Source organism: Crinia signifera, chromosome 9, assembly GCF_055691185.1.
Source record: "Crinia signifera chromosome 9, ASM5569118v1, whole genome shotgun sequence".
NCBI classification, from domain to species: domain Eukaryota; kingdom Metazoa; phylum Chordata; class Amphibia; order Anura; family Myobatrachidae; genus Crinia; species Crinia signifera.
In genome coordinates this window covers 19,826,779-19,849,192 of record NC_139225.1, presented here as the reverse complement: position 1 = coordinate 19,849,192, position 22,414 = coordinate 19,826,779, and the positions used below count along the sequence as shown (strand labels likewise).

The window sequence follows — 22,414 nt, the reverse complement described above, 5'->3', positions numbered from 1 at the left end:
CACCACATCCAGGCCTCAGACAGTCAGAAGGTGGGCTAAGCTGTGTAGGCCCCATCACCATATCCAGGCCTCAGACAGTCAGAAGGTGGAATAGACTGTGTAGGCCCCACCACCACAACCAGGCCTCAGACAGTCAGAAGGTGGGCTAAGCTGTGTAGGCCCCACCACTATATCCAGGCCTCAGACAGTCAGAAGGTGGAATAGACTGTGTAAGCCCCACCACCACATCCAGGCCTCGGAAAGTCAGAAGGTGGGATAGGCTGTGTAGGCCCCACCACCATATCCAGGCCTCAGACAGTCAGAAGGTGGAATAGACTGTGTAAGCCCCACCACCACATCCAGGCCTCGGACAGTCAGAAGGTGGGATAGGCTGTGTAGGCCCCACCACCATATCCAGGCCTCAGACAGTCAGAAGGTGGAATAGACTGTGTAAGCCCCACCACCACATCCAGGCCTCAGACAGTCAGAAGGTGGGCTAAGCTGTGTAGGCCCCATCACCATATCCAGGCCTCAGACAGTCAGAAGGTGGAATAGACTGTGTAGGCCCCACCACCACAACCAGGCCTCAGACAGTCAGAAGGTGGGCTAAGCTGTGTAGGCCCCACCACCATATCCAGGCCTCAGACAGTCAGAAGGTGGAATAGACTGTGTAAGCCCCACCACCACATCCAGGCCTCGGAAAGTCAGAAGGTGGAATAGACTGTGTAAGCCCCACCACCACATCCAGGCCTCGGAAAGTCAGAAGGTGGGATAGGCTGTGTAGGTCCCACCACCACATCCAGGCCTCGGACAGTCAGAAGGTGGGATAGACTGTGTAGGCCCCAGCACAACACATCCAGGCCTCAGACAGGTGGGCTAAGAAGCTGGGGGATTTTACCTCAGGGAAACGCGTTGAGCCATCTCAGAGATTCTTTCTTTGAGCTATTGCCAAGTCAATTGTCAATTGGTGGACATTCCTATGGACAGATTGCATTGATCCAAAAAGGAAGAAAAACACCACTTTATTGGGAATACAAATCCATCTCCTTCATATAAGTGTATCCGGAGGCTGATCCGAGGCGACCCAAGAACGGCTTGTTTATCCAGGTTTACCACCACCACATCCAGGCCTCGGACAGTCAGAAGGTGGGATAGCCTGTGTAAGCCCCACCACCACATCCAGGCCTCGGACAGTCAGAAGGTGGGATAGGCTGTGTAGGCCCCACCACCACATCCAGGCCTCGGACAGTCAGAAGGTGGGATAGCCTGTGTAGGCCCCACCACCACATCCAGGCCTGGGACAGTCAGAAGGTGGAATAGGCTGTGTAGGCCCCACCACCACCTCCAGGCCTCGGACAGTCAGAAGGTGGAATAGGCTGTGTAGGCCCCACCACCACCTCCAGGCCTCGGACAGTCAGAAGGTGGGATAGCCTGTGTAAGCCCCACCACCACATCCAGGCCTCGGACAGTCAGAAAGTAGCATAGGCTGTGTAAGCTCCACCACCACATCCAGGCCTCAGTCAGTCATAACACCCCTCCCCCTCCCCTTTCTCCACATTCAGGCACCTGTCAAAGGGCCCGGATGTGTAAATCCCTCTCTGCTCCCTCCTAAAGTCAACCCTAGCCCTCGAGAGCTATCAACAGTGCATGTTTTGCAGGTCTCCTCACAGAAGCACAAGTGAGCTAATTAGCTCCATCTGTGTATCTTTTAAAATGTGTCAGTGATTAATGAGTGCAGCTGTGCAGCAGCTAGGTTGTCTGGAAAATGTAAACTGTTGGTAGCTCTCGAGGGCTAGGGTTGGCTACCACTGCCCTAGGCTGTAGAATAATGGTCTGGGCTGCCTAGACACCCCCCAACACCCACACACAGGCCCCCGGCAGTCAGAGGGACAAGCTCAGGCTCGGTGTGTAGATCCAGCTGACTATCTGACAGCTGCCCACGTCTGTGCCGAGGGCCTTATGTATCAGTCATCAGGCCGAGGATTCCTGGACAGAAGCCAGAAGCCTCTCTCTGAGTCAGGCTGGAAGAGGCACTGGCAGTTTCCCAGCATATAATCAGATTATAAAGCAGGCTCATTATACTTTGTGAATATAGGTTTATAGCTGTAGGGGGAATAGAAGGGGACTGTGGAACATTCTACGTACAATAGTGGCCAGCCTAGGATACCAGGCCTGCGGGTGATATATTGCCATACGCCAGCCACAAATGACCATTCTAATCCAGTGGTTCTCAACTCCAGTCCTCAAGTACCTCTCACAGGCCATGTTTTCTGGATGTATTTACTTATGCATCTACAAATTATTCTAATATCCTGGCTCAGTAATTATTCCTACCTATTTCCACAGGAAGGAATCCTGAAAACATGACCTGTTGGGGCACTCAAGAACGGGACTGGAGAAACACTGCTCTAGTCCATAGGTTCTCAAAGTCGGTCCTCAGGACCCCACACAGTGCATGTTTTCCAGATCTCCTCACAGAATAATGTGAAATAATTAGCTCCACCTGTGGATCTTTTAAAATGTGTCAGTCAGTAATGAGTGCACCTGTTGGGTAAATTAAACTGACCAGTAATAATCTACCTGTGCTAAGGCAGAGATATCCTAAGATCATGCATATTCAATCATAGATTGGATCAGAACTGTATTTTTGATCATAGCTTCCCTGTAGATCGGTCCTAGGAAGACGTGAGGCTAATTAATACAATTATTGTGGTCTGAGTGGATACTAATGAGTTAATTAGTGATGCCTGCAACAGATGCATGAATGATTAACACTAATCACCCCTGCTATTAATTGCCTCCCCTCCCCAATCACCTGTCTGTGGTTCTGCCTGGTGCCTCCATAGCAGAGAAGTAAGTGGCTGAGCGCAACGGTCCAGAGTACCACGTGGCCTGTTACAGCGAGGATCCCTGCGGTATGTACCGATACTCGGGAAGCTTCTTGCTGTTACATTTCCCTATAGTCTCCTATGTCTACAAAGTGCATTTCTGCACCAGACGTAAAATGTCAAATAATCTTATGTCTGAAACAACCCATGCAAGGGGAGGAAATATATCTTTATTTTTTTATGTGCAGGGTAAATACTGGCTGCTTTTGCATGCAGCCCACAGATGTTAGATTGCAGTTTAAGAATAAGGCAGTCTGGACACCATCCCCAACTAAATCTAACTTGTACATGTTACATCTACCCCCCTGAGGTGCAGCACAGTTTTTGCCCATTTGTGTGCTTTTTTGCTCTGCTAACAAAGCTCAGTCAGAACCCTGGACTATAATTGGCCACTTGCTGCTCTGTAACTGCATGATCCTGGTTTTTCTTCATGATTTTGACCTGTGTGTATTGGGGCTGCTGTCCCTGTTTTTTGTGTTGCTGTGTGCTATAGAAGGCCCATCCCCAGAGGTTAGTGGGGCAGATGGATGACCTGCTAGCGGAAAGACCCTGGGCCTGAACGCACTGCTTTATACAGACGCCCCCTCCTGGACAGAGTTCTGACCACACGGCATGAGCAGCGCCTAAACCCTAATTTTGTTTGTAAAAATGGGGAACACCAATGCGGCTGGAGCTTGCTGTGTACCACGGGTGTGTGCATTTCTCTTTTCACTCTTACACTAGTGTAATAATGGTTATTGTGTATAGACGATGGGACTGATGTGTCTTGTACCCGGTTCCTGTCCTGAGGGGGTGTGGATCAGTGGGCCACCAGCCAGTTGTTAGTCATTAGGTTGACATGGGGGTTTTCACTTTTCATTCTCCTGCCACGCCCTAGTGGATGGTTGGGCATGAAATACCGCCTGTTGGCTCAAAAAAACAGTGAAAAACCTCATGTTGACCTAATGACCCTGTCGGCCTTCCTGCATGTCAACCTAGACACATGTCGACCCAATTACTGTCCAACGACTTGCTGGTGACCCAATGACCGTCTCCTTCCTGAGGACCCACAAACACGTGTAATGCTTGTGTGTTGCTGCATGCTCACAGTGGGCCTATGGGTGTATCGGGGCCTGGACAATGCTGGGTTCGCAGTATCTGCACACTCTTGTTTAAGGTTCATACCCCCAAATGGAACCTATTGGTGCTTGTCTCTGTGGGGTAAAACTGGATTGGGCTCTTCTGGTCACAGGATTTTCAATCTTTGGTGCTTGTCTCTGTGGGGTAAAACTGGATTGGGCTCTTCTGGTCACAGGATTTTCAATCTTTGTCCTTATACACCCATAGCTGTGGTCCTACTATTCCTAAAACCTTTTAACCCCAAATGCTTTGGAAACTAGGAGATGCTGCTGCTGTTATACTGTGCTCCACTAGGAACAGTGGGGCAGATGTATTAAGCCTGGTGAAGGGATAAACTGGAGATAAAAGTGGAAGGAGATAACGCACCAACCAATCAACTCCCAACTGTCATATTTCAAACACAGCTGATTGGCTGGTGCTTATCTCCTTCCACGTTAACTCCAGTTTATCTCTTTGCCAAGCTTAATACATCTGCCCCATTGTGACTACTGGGGTAATTCAAAATTTGTATATGTGCTCTCCCTACTGGACAGAAAGTGCAATAGCAACAGGAATGCCAGTGTAGGGATCTTTGACCCATACTGTGGAGTGTTATCCAATTATATGCAATAACTTTCCTGCTGATTATGGCTTCCAATTGGCCCTGATGCTGCCACTTGCTTGTCTCAAGTATTCCCCTAACACACTGACGCTCAGTTATGGTGAATGATCAGGTATAATCCTGGTTTAGCATATTTTCATTCCTATGTAAGTCATCCCTCTCACCTTGGGCCAGACTTATCAATATTCAAAAGTGATAAACCACTACCCAATCAGCGCCTACCAGTCAATGGGGCAGATGTATTAAGCCTGGAGAAGAGATAAACTGGAGATAACTTGGAAGAGTTAACGCACCAGCCAATCAGCTGTGTTTGAAATATGACAGTTGGGATCTGATTGGCTGGTGCGTTATCTCCTTCCACTTTATCTCCAGTTTATCTCTTCACCAGGCTTAATACATCTGCCCCATTTTTTTCAAACCCAGCCTGTAACATGACGGGTAGGAGTTTTTCACTCCCCATTTTATTATGTTTTGAAACTTGATCCATCGGGCCCCTAACCTTCTGTGTATGATGTCTGTCTGCTCCTTCCCTTCACGAGCACCTCTCCTCGTGTACTTCTCTTGGTATATCTTTTACTACCCTAATAATTTGTTAGTGTCCTGTCTCCTGATGGAACTGTCTTTATTTACCATGTACCTGTCCTAAATTGCATTGTACTGTAATAATTGTATTGGGTGCTGCGAAACCCTTGTGGCGCCGTATAAACTATATCTATGTATGCACATCCCTGTGTTACTCTGTCCTTGCATATCCCTGACGGCACTGGTGACTAGACATAATCTTTTCCTTACTGTGACCAATGCTAATACCGGCTATATATGTCACAGCAGGGATACATCCTGCACAATGCCAGTTAGGAGTACATTTATATACACTGGACCAATGAGATGTTGCAACATCCTAGCTGGATATCCCTGTTGCCCAGATGTCAGCATGAAACCTCCTTGGATAATCGCGCACAGCTGAACTTCCGCATTATTATCTCCAAACAGAATGTGCAGAGTACGCCTTGCAGGCCAGGAATCCAGTATAACCTTTGTATGAGGACAGTTCCCGAAAACTAGTTACGCAGGGTGGTCTGCAGATGAAGTGCGATTGCTTCTCATATGCACCAAGTTCTCAGCTGCAGTATAGTCCAGTGCTTGGTAGCAGTGTGCAATGCCCTCGTTACCTGGAATTGCCCTATGGGCTTCTAGCATTTCCTCGCTGAGAGATCCAATCAGCAATCACCACAGCGTGTCACCCGACGCTTGCGCAAGACAGGCTTCCAGATTTACCAATAAGGGGCAGATGTACAATGCCTGGGGAGAGAGAAAGTGTCAATTGGCTCCCAACTGCCATTTTTCAAACCCAGCCTGTAACAGCAGTTAGGAGCTGGCTGGCACTGTATCTCTCTGCAAGCCTTAAACACATCTCCTCTGACCTATTGCTGAACTGTGCCGTAGACTGTGATATATTTCCAATCAGCTTATTAATTGGTCCGATTTTGGATATGGGTGTAGCGTTCGCTCCACTAGTCCTGCCATTATACTGATCTCTATAGCGGATTGATTGATTTGATGCAAGCATTAGGTTGACATGAGTCTTCACGTTTATTTGTCCTGAATGTTGACATAGTGGACATCTAAGTGTACCGCGTCCCCTCGCTGCGCTCCGCACTATCATATTCTCCAACCATGCCATAGTGGAAGGTATGAAATACCATCTGTAGGATAAAGCAAGTGAAACGCGTCACTGCTGTAGGGTCTCTCCTGGATGGAGGTAAATCCCTGCGCACTCAGCATCCTTATGGAGGTGCACATACTGTATATCCCCTTGACGAATATTCCCATGATGCACAGGGTTTAGTACATAAGCCCGATCATTCACCAGTGTTTGTGCTCTGACATCTGCTAGTGGTTTTGTCCATTTCTGCCTCTTGGTGAGTTGCCGTGGCATAACCCCTGTAAGTGCTAATAATCATACAGCAGAGACTTGTGTGTCTTGTCCCCAGTGGGAAATACACAGCTGTTCAGATGGTTTTTGCAGCTTGTGTTAGTTTGTAGTGATATTGGTTGGGATGAAGGTGGACTTCAGCGGTTTTCCTTTCCACGCAAGCGGGTCAACTTGTGATTAGAGATGGCCATCGTTGCCTTTGCCATCGATAGCGAAAGTGCAACTGGCCGTTGATAGTGTAGTAGTCAATGGATGACCATCAATGGTTTTTACATATCGATGGTCATCCATTTTCATTGATGGGTCTGTGGGCCAATCAAAATACAGGGGCGGGGTTTTGCAGGTGTCAGGCTGGAGCTATGCTCCGTGTCCCGGCATCTTGAGGCAAAAGTATTTGTTTTAAGCTTGACATTGTATAGAGAACTATAGATGGTGAGATACCTGGTGTGCGCCAACTAGATGTAGGAGGGCCGGGGTAATGCTCCAGGCTGCTGATGTCAGTGTGTAGTCTCCACCCAGGAATTGACATACTCACCGGCACTAGTGCAACACATTTGCAATTGCGTATACTCGCAGCCAATACACAAAAACATTGGCCGCTCAAGTAGGTCGATAGCTACGCAGAATGGAAGCTCGGTAGCAACTTAGGCGCTCTTACTGCCACTCCCCATTAACATGCCTAAATGGTCAATTCCTGTCAGTCACTCTGCAATGAAGTCCTCGCTGTGCAGACCCCTTCACCTGTGCGATTGCGTTGCATGTAGTCGGCCGATCAATGGTAAAAACATCAGCATAGAGCACAACTGTGTTCCTGGCCCACTGTCCACTAGGAAGTGTCTCCTTTGTGCCAGGAATAGTTCTATCAATCGGTCAATAGAGACCAACCTGCAGATCAAACAGATTACGCCACTAAATCCTCTGTGTATATCCGGGCTTTTATTTCCCTGTGTGCGGTGATTTCACCCGGATACTAACTTAGTATCAAAGTCCTCACCCAGCCCTATAACCTCCATAGGCTGTTCTACCAAATCTACCTCTGAACAGTTCGCACAAAAGTTACATGTGTTCCCTATCTGTAATGAGCACACCCTGAGAACAAGATTGTGGACTGGACCATAGAATGGGTTTGGTTCAGAAGGCTGACAGTCTATATCAGGCATGTCCAAACTATGGCCCTCCAGTTGTTGTGAAACTACAAGTCCCATCATGCCTTGCCACAGTTTTGGTATTAGGGAATGCTAAAACTATGGCTAGGCATGATGGGACTTGTAGTTTCACAACAGCTGGAGGGCCATAGTTTGGACATGCCTGGGCTATATAAAACCTAAAAGATCAACTTTTTTTTTTTTAGCACATGGGCTCCAAGTTGATGTACCACGTTCCCCATTGCGTGGCTCGCTTTGGGTAGATCAGCATCGACATAAACTACTGCATTTGTATACAGCTCTATATTAATGAAAAGGAAATAGACCTTTTTGTCTGCACATGACAATCCTACTGTCCATTCAGAAGTGCTTGGACCAACAAGTCCCTCTGCATCGTCCAGTCAGCTGGGCCCTGGAATTACTCCCTCATACACGGTGGAAGCGGCCATTTTGTGCCATGAGTGTTTGTGGCCTTTGGAACTGGTGACCTCACTGAGGCGCCATGTAACCAGCTCTTGGTGAGCTGAGTGTCCGATTATCTCGTTTTGGCTTCTGCTGTGTGGAGAATCACCCCTAGGCCGAAGTGAGAAGCTGTAAAGTAAACATATCGGTTCTGGGAATCCAGAGCATTATCGGAGCTGGGGGCGTTTGGATGAGTTCCAGCATCTGGCACGGACAAGGCGGACATATGGTCTCTATAAACTGTGTACACTGGGCTAAAAAGAAATAGAAACACTTAGTGGTTTTCTGTGCGCTCGGGTGGGACCATCTGACAGGAGCGAAGGGGTCCGGAATCCCTGTACAGGGGAAATGATTTATATGGCGGAGACGTTACATGTTTACACTGAAACATTCTACATATTGCTGTGACTACCGTGACCCCGCAATGCTGGGAATAACCATTATCCTCTAATATAGACTCTGGGGCTAGAACCTGGTATCACAAGCATGGGAATCGTAATGACTTGGATCCTATATAACAAAAGGATAATGCTGCTCCTCACCTCTATGGGGAAAGTTCAAGCTTTGCGCACTGGCAACCACTAGATGGCACCCAAATGAGCAATTTATGCTGTTCCATTCAGCTGTGCACTGACATTGGTACCAATTTGCATAAAGATGGCACTGTACATTGGTGTTACAGTATCGTACTTTTACATTGTGCGTGTATACAGTACTGCACCTTATCGCAGTGGTGGTGTAGAATACTGGACAGGACATTTGTGATGGTACCACTCAAACTTGTGTCAATGTTTTCAGATGTTGACCGTTTGACTGTAAACCTTGAGATTGTAGATGTTTTGATTCAGAACTACATGTTGGCCTCCCCCTGGCAACTCCGAGTCCACAGCCACCTCTGTCACAGATTAGTCCACAATCAATGTTCTGACTAGCCCTATGACCACAGGAAGTGAAACGCCGGAGACATTGCTGCTACATCTGCCTCAAATATGCCCCCAAAACGGTCGTTACACACCCACATTCTTGCTGCAACTCTCATATATATATCTATATCTATCTATCTATCTATCTATCTATCTATCTTCCCCTGAGAATCACTTTGCGACTCGGGCATATTTATTAAGCTCAGTGAAGTGCTAGTGTCTGGTTTTACAGGCTTGGTTTGAAAAATGACAGGTAGGAGCTGATTGGGAGGGGGGGGGGTCTGTAACTTCAGTTAGGTGCTGATTGACTGGTGATAAAAACCAGACACTTTATCACTTCGCCATGCTTAATAAATCTCCCCCTAAATCCGCAGTCTGGGTGCAGCACATGCGCTGTGCGACATAGATGCCGATTAAACTCTAACACAAAAATATGGGTACTTATGTATTATCTGGACTCCCATGATAAATGCACCCCATTTTTTCATACCCCTACTATCCAACTACGCATGGAGTTGATTTTATATAGTGTGGCGAGCGCAGCGAGCCACCGTGCCCGAAGCGTGGTGAGCGCAGCGAGCCCCGCGAGGGGGACGCGGTCTCATAAGAAAAACGGGAGTCCAGATATTACATAAGTACCAAAATATGTTCTGCGGCATCTCTGAATGAGGCCCAGTGCACTGATAAAAGCTTGTACAACGTCCGCATCACCCCCAACTGTCTCCTGTAATTATACTCCACATCCTAGCAGGCATGCCACCATGTGTAGTGCTCTTGCCTCTGTCAGTCAGATGGCGCCATCTTTCTGATGCCAGGGCGACCACATCTGTGGCATGCGCGCGCCTCTCGCTGGATGGATGTTTTGTGGTTTGTCTCTGAGTATCTGGCTCTTGTCTAGTCATATGACGGCTGCTCGGATTCCTGCAGCCATTGGGATGCTCTCTAAATATAGAAGTTATTCCACTGATAACTAGGCCGGATCTGACAGCACACCGAGCCAGCTGCCTGTGTACTCGCTCACACGTTACTCCATGCTTCTAGTCATATCTGTATCTACCATCCTGCCATTACTGATACCTACATGCACCACTAGGTGGCGCCCCAGTTAATCTGGGTAATTGGCATTTCTCCACAGAGCAAGCAGCCTGGCAGCTCCTATCTGTCTCTATAAACGCTGCAGCGACACCACACTATGCAAGAGAAAGGGTTGCTGGTTATTTGTATTCTAATAGATCTACTCGTGAGCTGGTTATTTGCTTTGTAAAGGGTTTGGCTTCCGGACAAAGAATCCAGTGTTGTCCCTGTTATGTTCTCCCCGATGCTGCAGTCACATTATAAAATGTGGTCTATAAGCATCAGTGTCACATCACTGAGGCTTGAGGTGCTCTGATGTTGGCTAGTGAATTGATGCTGTAGCGGCATCATCTCAATTACTGCTGATTCATGAAATGGCGCTAACGTGGGGGTTGCAAACTGAATTGGGGATGGACACTGGAAGAACACCATCAAATGATGGCTGGGTTTCTGCCATCGATCTGTCAGTGACCATCGCATCAAAAGAATTCGATACACGTGTTTTTTTTTTTTTTTTACTATGATTGGCGCACTGCAGTGTGGCTGACTGGAGGGGGTGGGACCATTGGAAAACCATCACATGTTTAATATTCGATAGCAGCAAATATCGGAATGCTGAAATTGCATGGCGAAACCACTGCCATCGATACCAAATCAATGGTCCGTTTAGTGTCATCCCTAAACTAAATCTCAATCACCCTGGTAAATGGGAGAGAACTTTTTTTTTCTCCCCTTCCTGTCACGAGGTATTGTCTGAGCCGCGGTCACAAGTTCTTACACCAACAGATCTGAGTTCTCTCCTTTTGATGTGGAAGCTACAGACAACTTGGCTGCTGGAATAACATTTAAGGGTTCTACATTCCGGAGATCAATACGCCGTAATACGGTCATCATTCACCAGGGCTGATTACACCGCCCCCTTTGTGTTAAAGACCTTTGCCATTTCAACTGATCAGCAGCTGTGGTTTCTCTAGCCTGGTATCTGGAATGGCAGAAGCTGGTTAGCTGTAACCATATTACTTTATCTCTCCCCCAAGGCGTGATACAGTACATCCGGTGTGGGTCATAGGGTTGACAAATGGAATATTTTTTTTCTTCCTGGTGTCAGTTTGTAGATTTCCGCACTGGAGCCCCAATTAGTGCCTTCTGTTACTTGATCACTCCCAACTATGCTCCATGTGGACTGTAAAATATGAAACTATTAGAACAATCTGGAAGAAAAGTTTTACTGCTCCACATACAGGCCAGGACGGAATCCTATCCCTCTGCTAGTTCACGTTCCCATCCTCTGCACACGTATATACTGCGGCCTGGGGATCCTGCTCTGACTGGCACAGGTGCATTGCCTGCGGGGGTAGCGGGTGCAATGATCTGCTGTGAGGGATTACATGTGCCCATCCTGCGGGTCGCTGTGTAACATGACACAAAGGCTGAGGCCTACACAATAGCTGAGCCCCAGGGAATTGTTCTGCTGTTCTCAGGGTGAGAACATTACTCGGGCGGATGAGTGATAGGATGAGGCACATAGGATGAGGCACAATCACAATAGATTGTGTTTCCCCACAGTAAGTGGTGTTTACATCGCTGTGGCAGGAAACCAGCACATGGGCAGATAAGGGTTATGTTGGCTTATGCAGCATGGGGCGTAATGACAGGATGCACAGACTCTGCCACCCTCTTCCCTGCGCATGGTAATTCAGTTTACAGCAGGCATATCCAACCTTGGTCTTCCAGCTGTTGTTAAACTACACATCCCAGCATGCCTTGCCGTAGTTTTGCATACCCTAATAGCATGGGTCTTCAAACTGTGGCCCCCCAGATGTTGTGAAACTACATGTTCCAGCATGCATTGCCACATTTTTTCCTATAAGAGCAAGACAAAACTGTCAGGGCATGCTGGGACATGTAGTTCCACAACATCTGTAGGGCCACAGTTTGAAGACCCATGCCTAATAGGGAAACTGTGGCAAGGCATAACATACCTCCCAACTTCTTAACCCTCTGAAGAGCGACACTGAAAAGGGGGTGCGGTCTATGCAAATGCTGGCACCATCTGGCCACGCCCCCACTTCTTCCTCTGCACTGCTGATTAGATGCCATGAGCACAGCGTCTATTCCCTTCATGCTGGGGGGGACTCCCAAATGGTGCAAATCCTGGATCTGACCTGGCTTGTAACCATGTGCCAAATACCAGGTTGGATCTGGGATTTTGGTGTAAAGCGGGTATTGGTTACTGCCTGAACAGAACCCTGGGCCAGATGTATTAAGCTTGTGAAAGTGGAGAGTGGTCAAAAAGTTTAGATATCCAAGGGAGGATATCGGAAAAAGACTCCCGGGTGGGGCACAGCCTTCTAATGAAAATAAGTTACTGTTAATACAAGCTTTATTAGTTAAAACATGGCCCTAGTTATGGGTCAAGAGAAGACAAAAAGTAAAGACAAACAGATAACACTCATGGACAAAAATACGTGAGAAAGTAGTGAAATATTATTTCAGAGTAGGTCTGTCTGGGGATTCGGCGGAGGAAACACTCCAATAAATCAGTGTGTACATATACACGTATGGAATCCTACTAGACAGTGGTAGGCCTCAAATACCAATCAATATTGGGAATAAGTGTCAGATTAAGCTTAATAAAGTTTGTAATCGTATTCCTGTAAGTGACAGTCTGGACTGGATGGGTCTGAGTTGCTGGCAGTATAGTATAGATATAGAGACACCTGAGTATGGGTATGCTTAGGGAGTCGCTGCTGCCTGTGCATGTGACGTAAATCAGTGAATGCGCAGTTGAGCGGACTCCAAGAGCGTCACAGGTGTCAGAATATAGATGAGGGAGTTTCTGCTGTTTCCAGGGGTGACCTGTCTGGCTCTGTTATACGATGTACAGCGCAGAGTCGGATCCAGGGTCCCCCAGAAATGAGAGAACCCTGAATAGAAATAAGGTATAAGGTACCCCTTCACCCTATCCCTGGTGTTTGCTGCTATCTTCTGTGTACAGAAAATATGTAGTGAACAGAAGTTGAGCGATACCACCAGGGTGGTGAAGTGTAGAAGGAAGTAAAGTTTGCCCTTCAATGGGTGGTAGCACGGTTGCTTGTGCAGTACAAAAATAAGAGCAGAAGTAGTTTTATGAGGAAAAGGATGTCCAGTGACCTTAGACTGATGGTCAGTAATACAATAACGGTTGCAGGTGACTGCAGATTTTGCTTCTTTCCTTCTACACTTCACCACCCTGGTGGTATCGCTCAACTTCTGTTCACTACATATTTTCTGTACACAGAAGATAGCAGCAAACACCAGGGATAGGGTGAAGGGGTACCTTATACCTTATTTCTATTCAGGGTTCTCTCATTTCTGGGGGACCCTGGATCCGACTCTGCGCTGTACATCGTATAACAGAGCCAGACAGGTCACCCCTGGAAACAGCAGAAACTCCCTCATCTATATTCTGACACCTGTGACGCTCTTGGAGTCCGCTCAACTGCGCATTCACTGATTTACGTCACATGCACAGGCAGCAGCGACTCCCTAAGCATACCCATACTCAGGTGTCTCTATATCTATACTATACTGCCAGCAACTCAGACCCATCCAGTCCAGACTGTCACTTACAGGAATACGATTACAAACTTTATTAAGCTTAATCTGACACTTATTCCCAATATTGATTGGTATTTGAGGCCTACCACTGTCTAGTAGGATTCCATACGTGTATATGTACACACTGTGATTTATTGGAGTGTTTCCTCCGCCGAATCCCCAGACAGACCTACTCTGAAATAATATTTCACTACTTTCTCACGTATTTTTGTCCATGAGTGTTATCTGTTTGTCTTTACTTTTTGTCTTCTCTTGACCCATAACTAGGGCCATGTTTTAACTAATAAAGCTTGTATTAACAGTAACTTATTTTCATTAGAAGGCTGTGCCCCACCCGGGAGTCTTTTTCCGATATCCTCCCTTGGATATCTAAACTTTTTGACTGAAATTACCCCACTCCCTGGGAGCACCTCCACAAGTTTATTATATAACTTATACTTTATCACATTGATTGGAGTATGCCTTCTCACCCCCCGTCATTATAGCCCAGTGCCCTCGGCCTCTCCCTTCCCCCCCCCCCCCCCCTCCCTTCTTTTTTGAAAGTGGAGAGTGATAAATAACCAGCCAATCCGCTTATTCCTATCATTTTTCAAAACCAGCCTGTAACATGACAGTTGGGAGCAAATTGGTTGTGACACTCCATCTTATCACTTTTTTTGAAGCTGGCCCCTGTTACATAATATACCTCCAATAGTCCTGGTTTGTGATGGGACTATCTAAAATCTTGTGCCCTGAATGTATGGGGGGATATTGTCCCCGTTTGTGGTTTGGGGATGGGAGATTTGATTCCAGATCCTTTAACATTTACATGAAGGACGGGAAATGTTTGTTGTTTTGGGACACTGGCTTCCACCTACTGCCAAAGACGTGACCCTAGCGTTTGGGGTTATTCCCAATTCCCTGACCTCGCAGAACGGTTTCCTACAGTAACATTCACAGAAGCCGGAGGGCTGGGGACAGAATTCTCCTGGGACACTATGTTGCTGGGAACCCTGTGCTCAGGACTCTCTTCCCTTAGTTGTGTTCATGGGAGTCTGGATCCTCTGTCCTGTATATATTGTATTTATATAGCGCTCTTTCTCCACTAGGCACAGATACAATGAGCATAATACAGCACACAGAAGAGTTTCATTAAATACGGAGAACCTCCAGGGAACGATGTGAACAACTGATGTCTGTACAGCACTGCAGTATATGTGTTTGCTATATACACAATGGATATGCAGGGGAGGGAAGTCTCTCCCTCTGGAGTGCCACCCAATCCCCCACTACGGCAATGCTGGTTTCCAGTGTTGTGGCTCACTTCCTCTGACTAATGTGTATTACATTGTACAGATAATCTCTGCGTCACAATGGTTACACAGCGTCAGCACACCACAATCGGCTGTATACAGGAAACCTATTACTGTGACACTGCGCTGCTGATTATTGTGTTGTGTATAATGGCCACTGTGATACACACACACACACACACACACACACACACACACACACACACACACACACACACACACACCACCCCCCCCATTATTTAAAACTGGTTCAGGGACCGCTGGGCTATTTTTAGCGCAGCTTCTTATCTGTACAGGGAGACATAAGCTCTGTGGCCCAGATGCACTAAACTTAGTAATCAACAACCAGCCAATTGTTTCCGAACGGTCCCGTCACAAACTCATTATGAAAAATGACAGTTAAGAGCAGATTATCACTATTCAAGGATTTAGTATATCTGTCCCTGTAAGAGGTAAAGTACCAACCCACTCCTATCCGCTGTGCTTACAAATGACAGGAGCGGACTACTGTACTTGGTATTTTTCTTTCTCAAATGTATAATCTCCCCCTGTCTAGAATACACAGTGATGCTTTGTATATGTGGTGGACTGTTGTGCCACCCCCAAAGTAGTGCAGTACCTCATAGGCCTCTTTCCGATGTTGGTGGCTGTGGGGAACAGTATTGGTAAATCTAGCAGCATCCCATCTCCCTTAGCAACTTATGGGGAATGTGACTGCTAGCAAAATGTGGTTAGTGGGTTTTGGCAATACCTGCTCTTCCCCTCCCTCCCCCCCCCCCCCCCCCCCCCATACCAGAGGAACCTATCGCAATATCCGTAGGGTTATCCGTCCTATGGCCCCCAGAGACTTAGGGGTCCAGGAACCAGATTACAATATATCCTTTTTAAATTTACGTTTTTTTATTTTTTTACAGTTTTGAAACGGTAATCTGTAGGGTCTTGAAAGGTGCAGTGATCTTACCGTTTACAAAAAGGTTTTTTGGAAACTATAAAAACGCAGGGTCCTACCAGTTTCAGACTTTCAGTGTTGTGGGGCTGGCTGCTGCTCTTCTGCGCCCCAGCGTCTGTATCGCCGGAGACTGAGTGCTGCAGATAGCCGGCTCCTGTCCTGCACCCAGCAGCGGTGAGTGTTTTGGGGAGCCCTGCTCCCAGGCTTACAATCAGTCCTGCTCCTCTGTGCACTGTGGCCAGTCCGGGGAGGTGGGGGGAGAGGCTGCCCGGGGGTCGTCCGCCAAACTGATTCATGGGGGGGGGCACAGTGAATAAGCCCGGGGGCCTTCATGTTAAGATGGCCTTGAGGGGGGGGGGGGTTGGTGGTAAGCTGCCCCAGAATTTACAGTTTTCACTATCGCTTTCACACCGCAAACCTGCTTTAGACCGGGTATTTAGATGCGATGTGAAAGGGGGTAAACCTGCTCTCACCCGTGTTAAATACCTGGTCTAAAGCAGGTTTTGCTGTGTGAAAGCAGCAATAATGTAACGTGTATGGGCACCTTTACTTCATCTTGGGATTACAAATATATGCACTAAACCGACAGTACTGGTTCTGGATTTACAGGGAATGTTCTAGTACGTGCCTCTAACTTCACATGTTCCTTCCCACAGTCGCCATGGCTGCGCCAAGTTCCCGCTTTCCTGACGCTGTATCTTGTCTTCCTGTCGTCTAGCATTCAGAAATGGTGGTTGATCACCCTGAGTTTGAGAAGGCCGGGAAAGCTCCCGGACTCCAGATATGGAGGGTGGAGAAGTTTGATCTGGTGGCCGTTCCGAAGAACCAATATGGGTCGTTCTTCACCGGAGACGCCTACCTCGTACTGAACACCATAAAGCAGCGCTCGGGGAACCTGCAGTACGACCTGCACTTCTGGCTGGGTCAGTGACTGCGCTCTCTATCCGCATTCAGTCTATTGTACTTCTGGGGGTGATGTATCAAGCCATGGGGAGAAGCAACCAATGGAGTTCAAGGTTACATTTACCAAGTACTTGATAAAATGATAGGTGGCAGTGGATTGGCTGCCATGGGTAACTTTTCAATCGCACCCTTCTCCACTTTTCACCACTTGATGCATCTCCCCCTATGTATAGGCTGGGCCTGCACACGGTGACCCAAATTTCCTTCCCTGTTGTGGCAGGTGCCCCCTCACTCGGGCTGATGGTGGACCATAGGGGCTACACTTCTGATCGCAGTTATAATATTTATTGCAGGGTACCGTAATGTTGTAAGGATTGAGGGAGATGTATCAAACCCTTTACAAGAGTTATAATGGGGTAGTTGCTCCTGGCAACCAAAGGGCTTTTAGTTGTCCTTAATAGGCTGAACTACATACATGCCAGAAGGGGATTGGCTGGTTTGGGAAAACTCTCCAAGGCTTTGTCTCCCCTCCATAGAGAACACTGGGATAGAGTTGGGTAACTACACCCCAATAATTGGCTAGTGGCAGTGTACATATCCTGCTAGCCCTGATTCAACGTACAGTTTCCTGTATAAACTGTTCAGCTGCATTATCTTGTTCATATTGCAGATTACCCAAATCTTCTCACCCCTGCTGTGCAGATAAACCCTCAGCGGCTGGCAGCCAAACATGCCATCTGTTACCCATCAGGACACTTATTCTATGCGATAAGTGGGGAGGATTTGGTATGTGGCCCTATAAAAGGCCACATGTCAAACACTGATAACAGAGGAAAATCGCTCGCTGATGTACATGACATGTGGCAACATTTACAAACAATCATTATTGGATAATTGTCCCCCATACTGGATAACCCCCTGCTTTAATCCTATTGGTTATTGTACAAATCGCATTCACTGTTGGATGGAACAGGTTATCTCTGGCAAGAGATATTGGGGTGTCTCCACCCTTCTGCCTACACCCCACGTGCACCTACTGCTCTGATGTAACCACGCTGCATAGTTATTATATAGAGACACTGGCCTTATACATACATCTTATACGCAGGCAATGAGTGCACTCAGGATGAGAGCGGGGCTGCGGCCATCTTTACTGTCCAGATGGACGATCATCTGGGGGGGCAACCCATCCAAAACCGTGAGGTCCAGGGGTACGAGTCATCGACTTTCCTGGGTTACTTCAAATCTGGCCTCAAATACAAGGTAACCAATTTAAAAAAAAAAAAGCTGGGGAGGTATAAATAGTGAGAGGAGCAAGGTCCCCCAGCAGTACATCAGGAGATGAGTGGTGTCAGTGAGGACAGGGCTGCATGTGAATGGAGGCAGCAGGGAGTGAGAGATGGGTTATATAGTAGAAGGAGCAGGGTCTCCCAGAAGCAGAGTAGATCAGGAGATGAGGGTTGTCAGTGAGGACGGGGCTGCATTTGACAGGGGCAGTGACATGTGAGGAGGGGCATGGAGGTAGTAGAAAGCCACAGACAATTTTAGAATGGGAGTAGGGTCCCCAGCAGCATAGAGTATATCAGGAGATGAGGGTGTCAGTAGAATGGAGGCAGCAGGGAGTGAGATGGGTTATATAGTGTGAGGAGCAGGGTCTCCCAGCAGCACAGTGGTCCGATCACCCTATATTGTTTCCGTTCCCCATGCTTTCTTGTCCTCTCCTCTCAGGCTGGTGGCGTGGCCTCCGGCTTCACGCACGTGGTTTCCAATGACGTGAGTGTGCAGCGACTGCTCCAGGTCAAAGGCCGACGCTTGGCCAGAGCCACAGAGGTCGGGGTATCGTGGTCGAGCTTCAACCAGGGAGATTGTTTCATCCTTGATCTGGGTGATGTAAGTATTTTCCGCTCTGTTCTTTGGCTGTTAATTGACGGTTGTCACGAAGATGTAATTACAGCGTCTGTTCTGCACAGGCCCTGACAACAGGCGTCTAATCGCTTTCCTGTAATTAATCTGTTTACGTTACCTGGAAGGCAGATCTAAATGAATATATACCACGAGGAAGCGACACTCCGGCTTCCCTTTCCTTACTGCATAAGTTCTATATTGTAACGTACAGCAACATTAATACCGATGTATCGGACCCTCCAGTAATGGTGTATTTAGCGTTCTCCCAATTTGCCGATTGCAGGAAATCTACCAGTGGTGCGGCTCAAAGGCCAACCGGTTTGAGAAGCTGAAAGCTACAAGCGTCTCCAAAGATATCCGGGACAATGAGCGCCACGGCCGCGCCAAAGTCTACGTGGTGGACGAGGGGATGGAGCGAGAGAAAATGATTCAGGTGCCGCCTTATACATTAACCTATGAATGTCTGGAGGCTAAATGTAGGCAAATCACAGCTGTAAATAGGGTGTTTCCTCTTTGAATAATTCTTTGCCAAACCGTGATCTGTTACTCCTCCCCTTCCGTGTGTAACATCACACCAATGTATATGGCATGGTGCAGCAAGCAATACTCCACTCTGGAACTGTGGGTCACTGCTAAATTAAATGCATGCAGCTGGGATCTCTTATTAATCTGGGAGGTATACAGGATAAATGTAGATGGTTGTGTAACATTACTGCGCCGCAGGTGGGCGAATGAGAACAGACTAAGAAAGTAAGCCTACAGATAGAATATCGCTGGGGGGGACAAGAAATTCCTACATCTGGAAGAGATTTGGCCTCTTGCTGCGGTCAGATCACATTGCATGAAACATCCATGAAGACGCTAAATGTGAATACTGTTAAATTTAGTAGTTTAACAGACCCCCGCCCCTCTCCTCCTTTCAAGTTTCTACGTCCATGCAAACACATAAGGACCGGTACTGAGGAAATCCCATATATAGAACAGACATCCAGACCGTGGCCCTTATTCTGATCGGTGCGGCCCGATCAGAATATGCGGCCGCAACCGTGCAGGCGAATCCCCGCCTTCCATACGGATCGCCACCTGCCGTCCGTATGCGGATATGTGGCGATCCGCATGAAATTGGACGGGGATACGCCTCCTCTGTCTTGGGAGCAGCCCCTGCATTCGATGGTCGCCGAACATCGAATGCAGGGCCGCACGCTCCACCAGGTCCCGCAACACAAGACCACACGGACACTTGTCCGTGTGAAATCATGTATGGGGGCGGGCAGCTGACATCCGGCGATGTCAGATGCCCGCCCCGTACCCACGCGTCACGGCCTCATTACCATGCATACGCCCCGCGTTTGCATGGGAACGCCCATGAAACGGGGGGCGTATGCATAGGGTAATGAGGCTAAGTAGCCCCTCACGCCCCTCTACGCCCCCTGTGCGGCGTATAAAGAATCCGTGCGGCGAAATCGCCTGCACATGCGCAGAGTGACCTCTGCACATGCGCAGACGATCAACATCGGCGGTCCGTCCGCATGCGGGAATTTCCGCACCGATCAGAATAAGGGCCCGTATGTGGTGGAGCATTGATTCTCACCCTCAGGCAGTGAGACCTCTGCTGGATACATGTGGTAATGACTGCATCCATGAGAAGCTCCCCACCCTTTTGTTTGGGGGGTGAAGGTGGCGCTGGTGTGTTCATTCTGTATCATGGGATGTACAGTCTTCTATAGACCACCTGATAGGTCTAATTGCCCCTACATGTCAGGAATCCAGGCCCTGGCCGGGCTTACGGTACTGGGACATGTAGTTCAGCAAAAGGCAGCAGGTTGCTGATGTAAAATATTGTCTTCCACCTTATGCCTGAGAACTGCAGTACGGAGGCGTATGAGGTGGACTTTATTAACCCTTCCCTGTGTTCCAGGTTCTGGGAGAGAAGCCCGATCTACCGGAGGGACCCTCGGATGACGTTAAGGCGGACGCCACCAATAGGAAACTTGCAAAACTGTACAAGGTAATTACAGCAAGGTTTCACTAAACCACTTATAATGCACAGTGGCAGCGGAACATTCCTCTGGCAGAACTTCTTTGCAATGAAGTTAATGACCATTTGTGTTTCCACCGCCTGAGACGATAGCGGTTGTAACTTATTTGCAGTATTTTTCGGGGGAAGCTTATCGGATACCATCAGGTTCCCGGGCCTAGTCTGTCACACATAGCACAGTCGGTGTATAATGCCAGCTCGCATTGTAGGAACGGGTCGGAGGGACTTGCCATTATTTGGGGGTACCACAGTGAGTATTTGTATTACGGCGGAGTAACTCTGGTATGTGATATTACTGTACCTAGGTATCCAATGGCGGTGGTGCCATGTCTGTGTCTCTGGTTGCCGACGAGAATCCGTTCACGCAGTCCGCCCTTAATTCCGATGACTGTTTCATCCTGGATCACGGCTCCGATGGAAAGATCTTCGTATGGAAAGGTTTGTCCTGGGCGAGGGGAGACTGGTTCTCTCAGCATGCCCCCCTGTTGTAGGGAATACGAAGGGGGGTGATTCCACATCAATCTTGCACCTGAGACCGGAATGTCCGTCTCCGCAGAGAAAGTTACGCACCCCTGAAATCAACAGTAATTAATATTTGCATTAAGCTCGCCCACATCATTAGTGATCTGCAGCAGATCTGTCTATTCCAGACACTACTGGCCAGATGCACTAAGCTTCAAAAGTGATAAACAACCAGCCAATCCGCTCCTACCTGCCATGTCGCAGGCTGTGTTTGAAAAATGTCACAGGAGCTGATTGGCTGGCTGTTGATCACTCCCCATTTTATCACTTTGAAGCTGAGAAGCTTTTGAGCGTTGCCATGGGAGATGGCAGAACCGTGCCTCCCCAGCAGGTTTGGATGTTCTGTGACCATTCTTATGTTTGGCATTGTTTTCTTATAATGCATGGTCACATATGTAATCGTCATTTTATAGCCTTCTTCTCTTAAATCTGCATGGCTGTCACATTGCTTATATTATGACGTCACCTGTGCAGGTAAGAATGCCAACTTGGAGGAGAAGAAAGAGGCACTGAAGACTTCCACAGAGTTTATCTCCAAAATGGGATATCCCAAACAAACTCAGGTAATGCCACCAGCAGAAGACCTTGTATCTATCCGTGATATGACATTGGGAGAGCTAGTTCTGACCAACGGGATTATTCTACATTAAGGACTAACTCAAGGGGATGTCCCCACAAATGAAACGATTGTCAATACTCTGAAAATTCACAAGGTGGCGCTGGAGGCTTAATGAATTCCAGTTTCCTTAGTATTCAGAGTAACCAAGGTACTCTAGGTACAGATATGAATTTTATTAGCTTTTATTTTGTGATGTCCCTTCAGGTGCAAGTCCTCCCAGAGAACGGAGAGACTCCGCTGTTCAAACAGTTCTTTAAGAACTGGCGGGAGAAGGACCAAACAGAAGGCATGGGCATCGCCTATGTGCCCAACCACATTGCCAAGATTGAGAACGTTCCCTTTGATGTCAGCTCCTTACACGAATCTTCGGCCATGGCGGCTCAGCACGGAATGGTGGATAACGGTTCTGGCGAGAAACAGGTGAGTGGGGGGGGGGGGGTACACATTGTTTAGTCTTAA

General features: G+C 47.8%; 1 protein-coding gene across 5 annotated transcripts in view; it reads left to right on the top strand.

The window, feature by feature from the left end:
* GSN (gelsolin) overlaps positions 1-22,414 on the top strand; it is a 38,095-nt gene that overhangs the window by 2,705 nt on the left and 12,976 nt on the right. Inside the window, exons 1-10 of one of the 5 annotated variants that reach the window (XM_083161323.1) lie at positions 2,827-2,894; positions 3,361-3,557; positions 16,687-16,891; positions 17,980-18,134; positions 18,600-18,761; positions 19,060-19,209; positions 20,695-20,784; positions 21,120-21,252; positions 21,811-21,899; positions 22,160-22,375. In XM_083161323.1, coding sequence (XP_083017449.1) covers positions 3,516-3,557; positions 16,687-16,891; positions 17,980-18,134; positions 18,600-18,761; positions 19,060-19,209; positions 20,695-20,784; positions 21,120-21,252; positions 21,811-21,899; positions 22,160-22,375 — 1,242 coding nt within the window. In that variant the 5' untranslated portion in view covers positions 2,827-2,894; positions 3,361-3,515. Of the gene's footprint in view, positions 1-2,753; positions 2,895-3,360; positions 3,558-16,686; positions 16,892-17,979; positions 18,135-18,599; positions 18,762-19,059; positions 19,210-20,694; positions 20,785-21,119; positions 21,253-21,810; positions 21,900-22,159; positions 22,376-22,414 lie in introns of those variants that run through there. The other 4 variants (XM_083161324.1, XM_083161325.1, XM_083161327.1 and 1 more) reach the window with 4 other exon arrangements.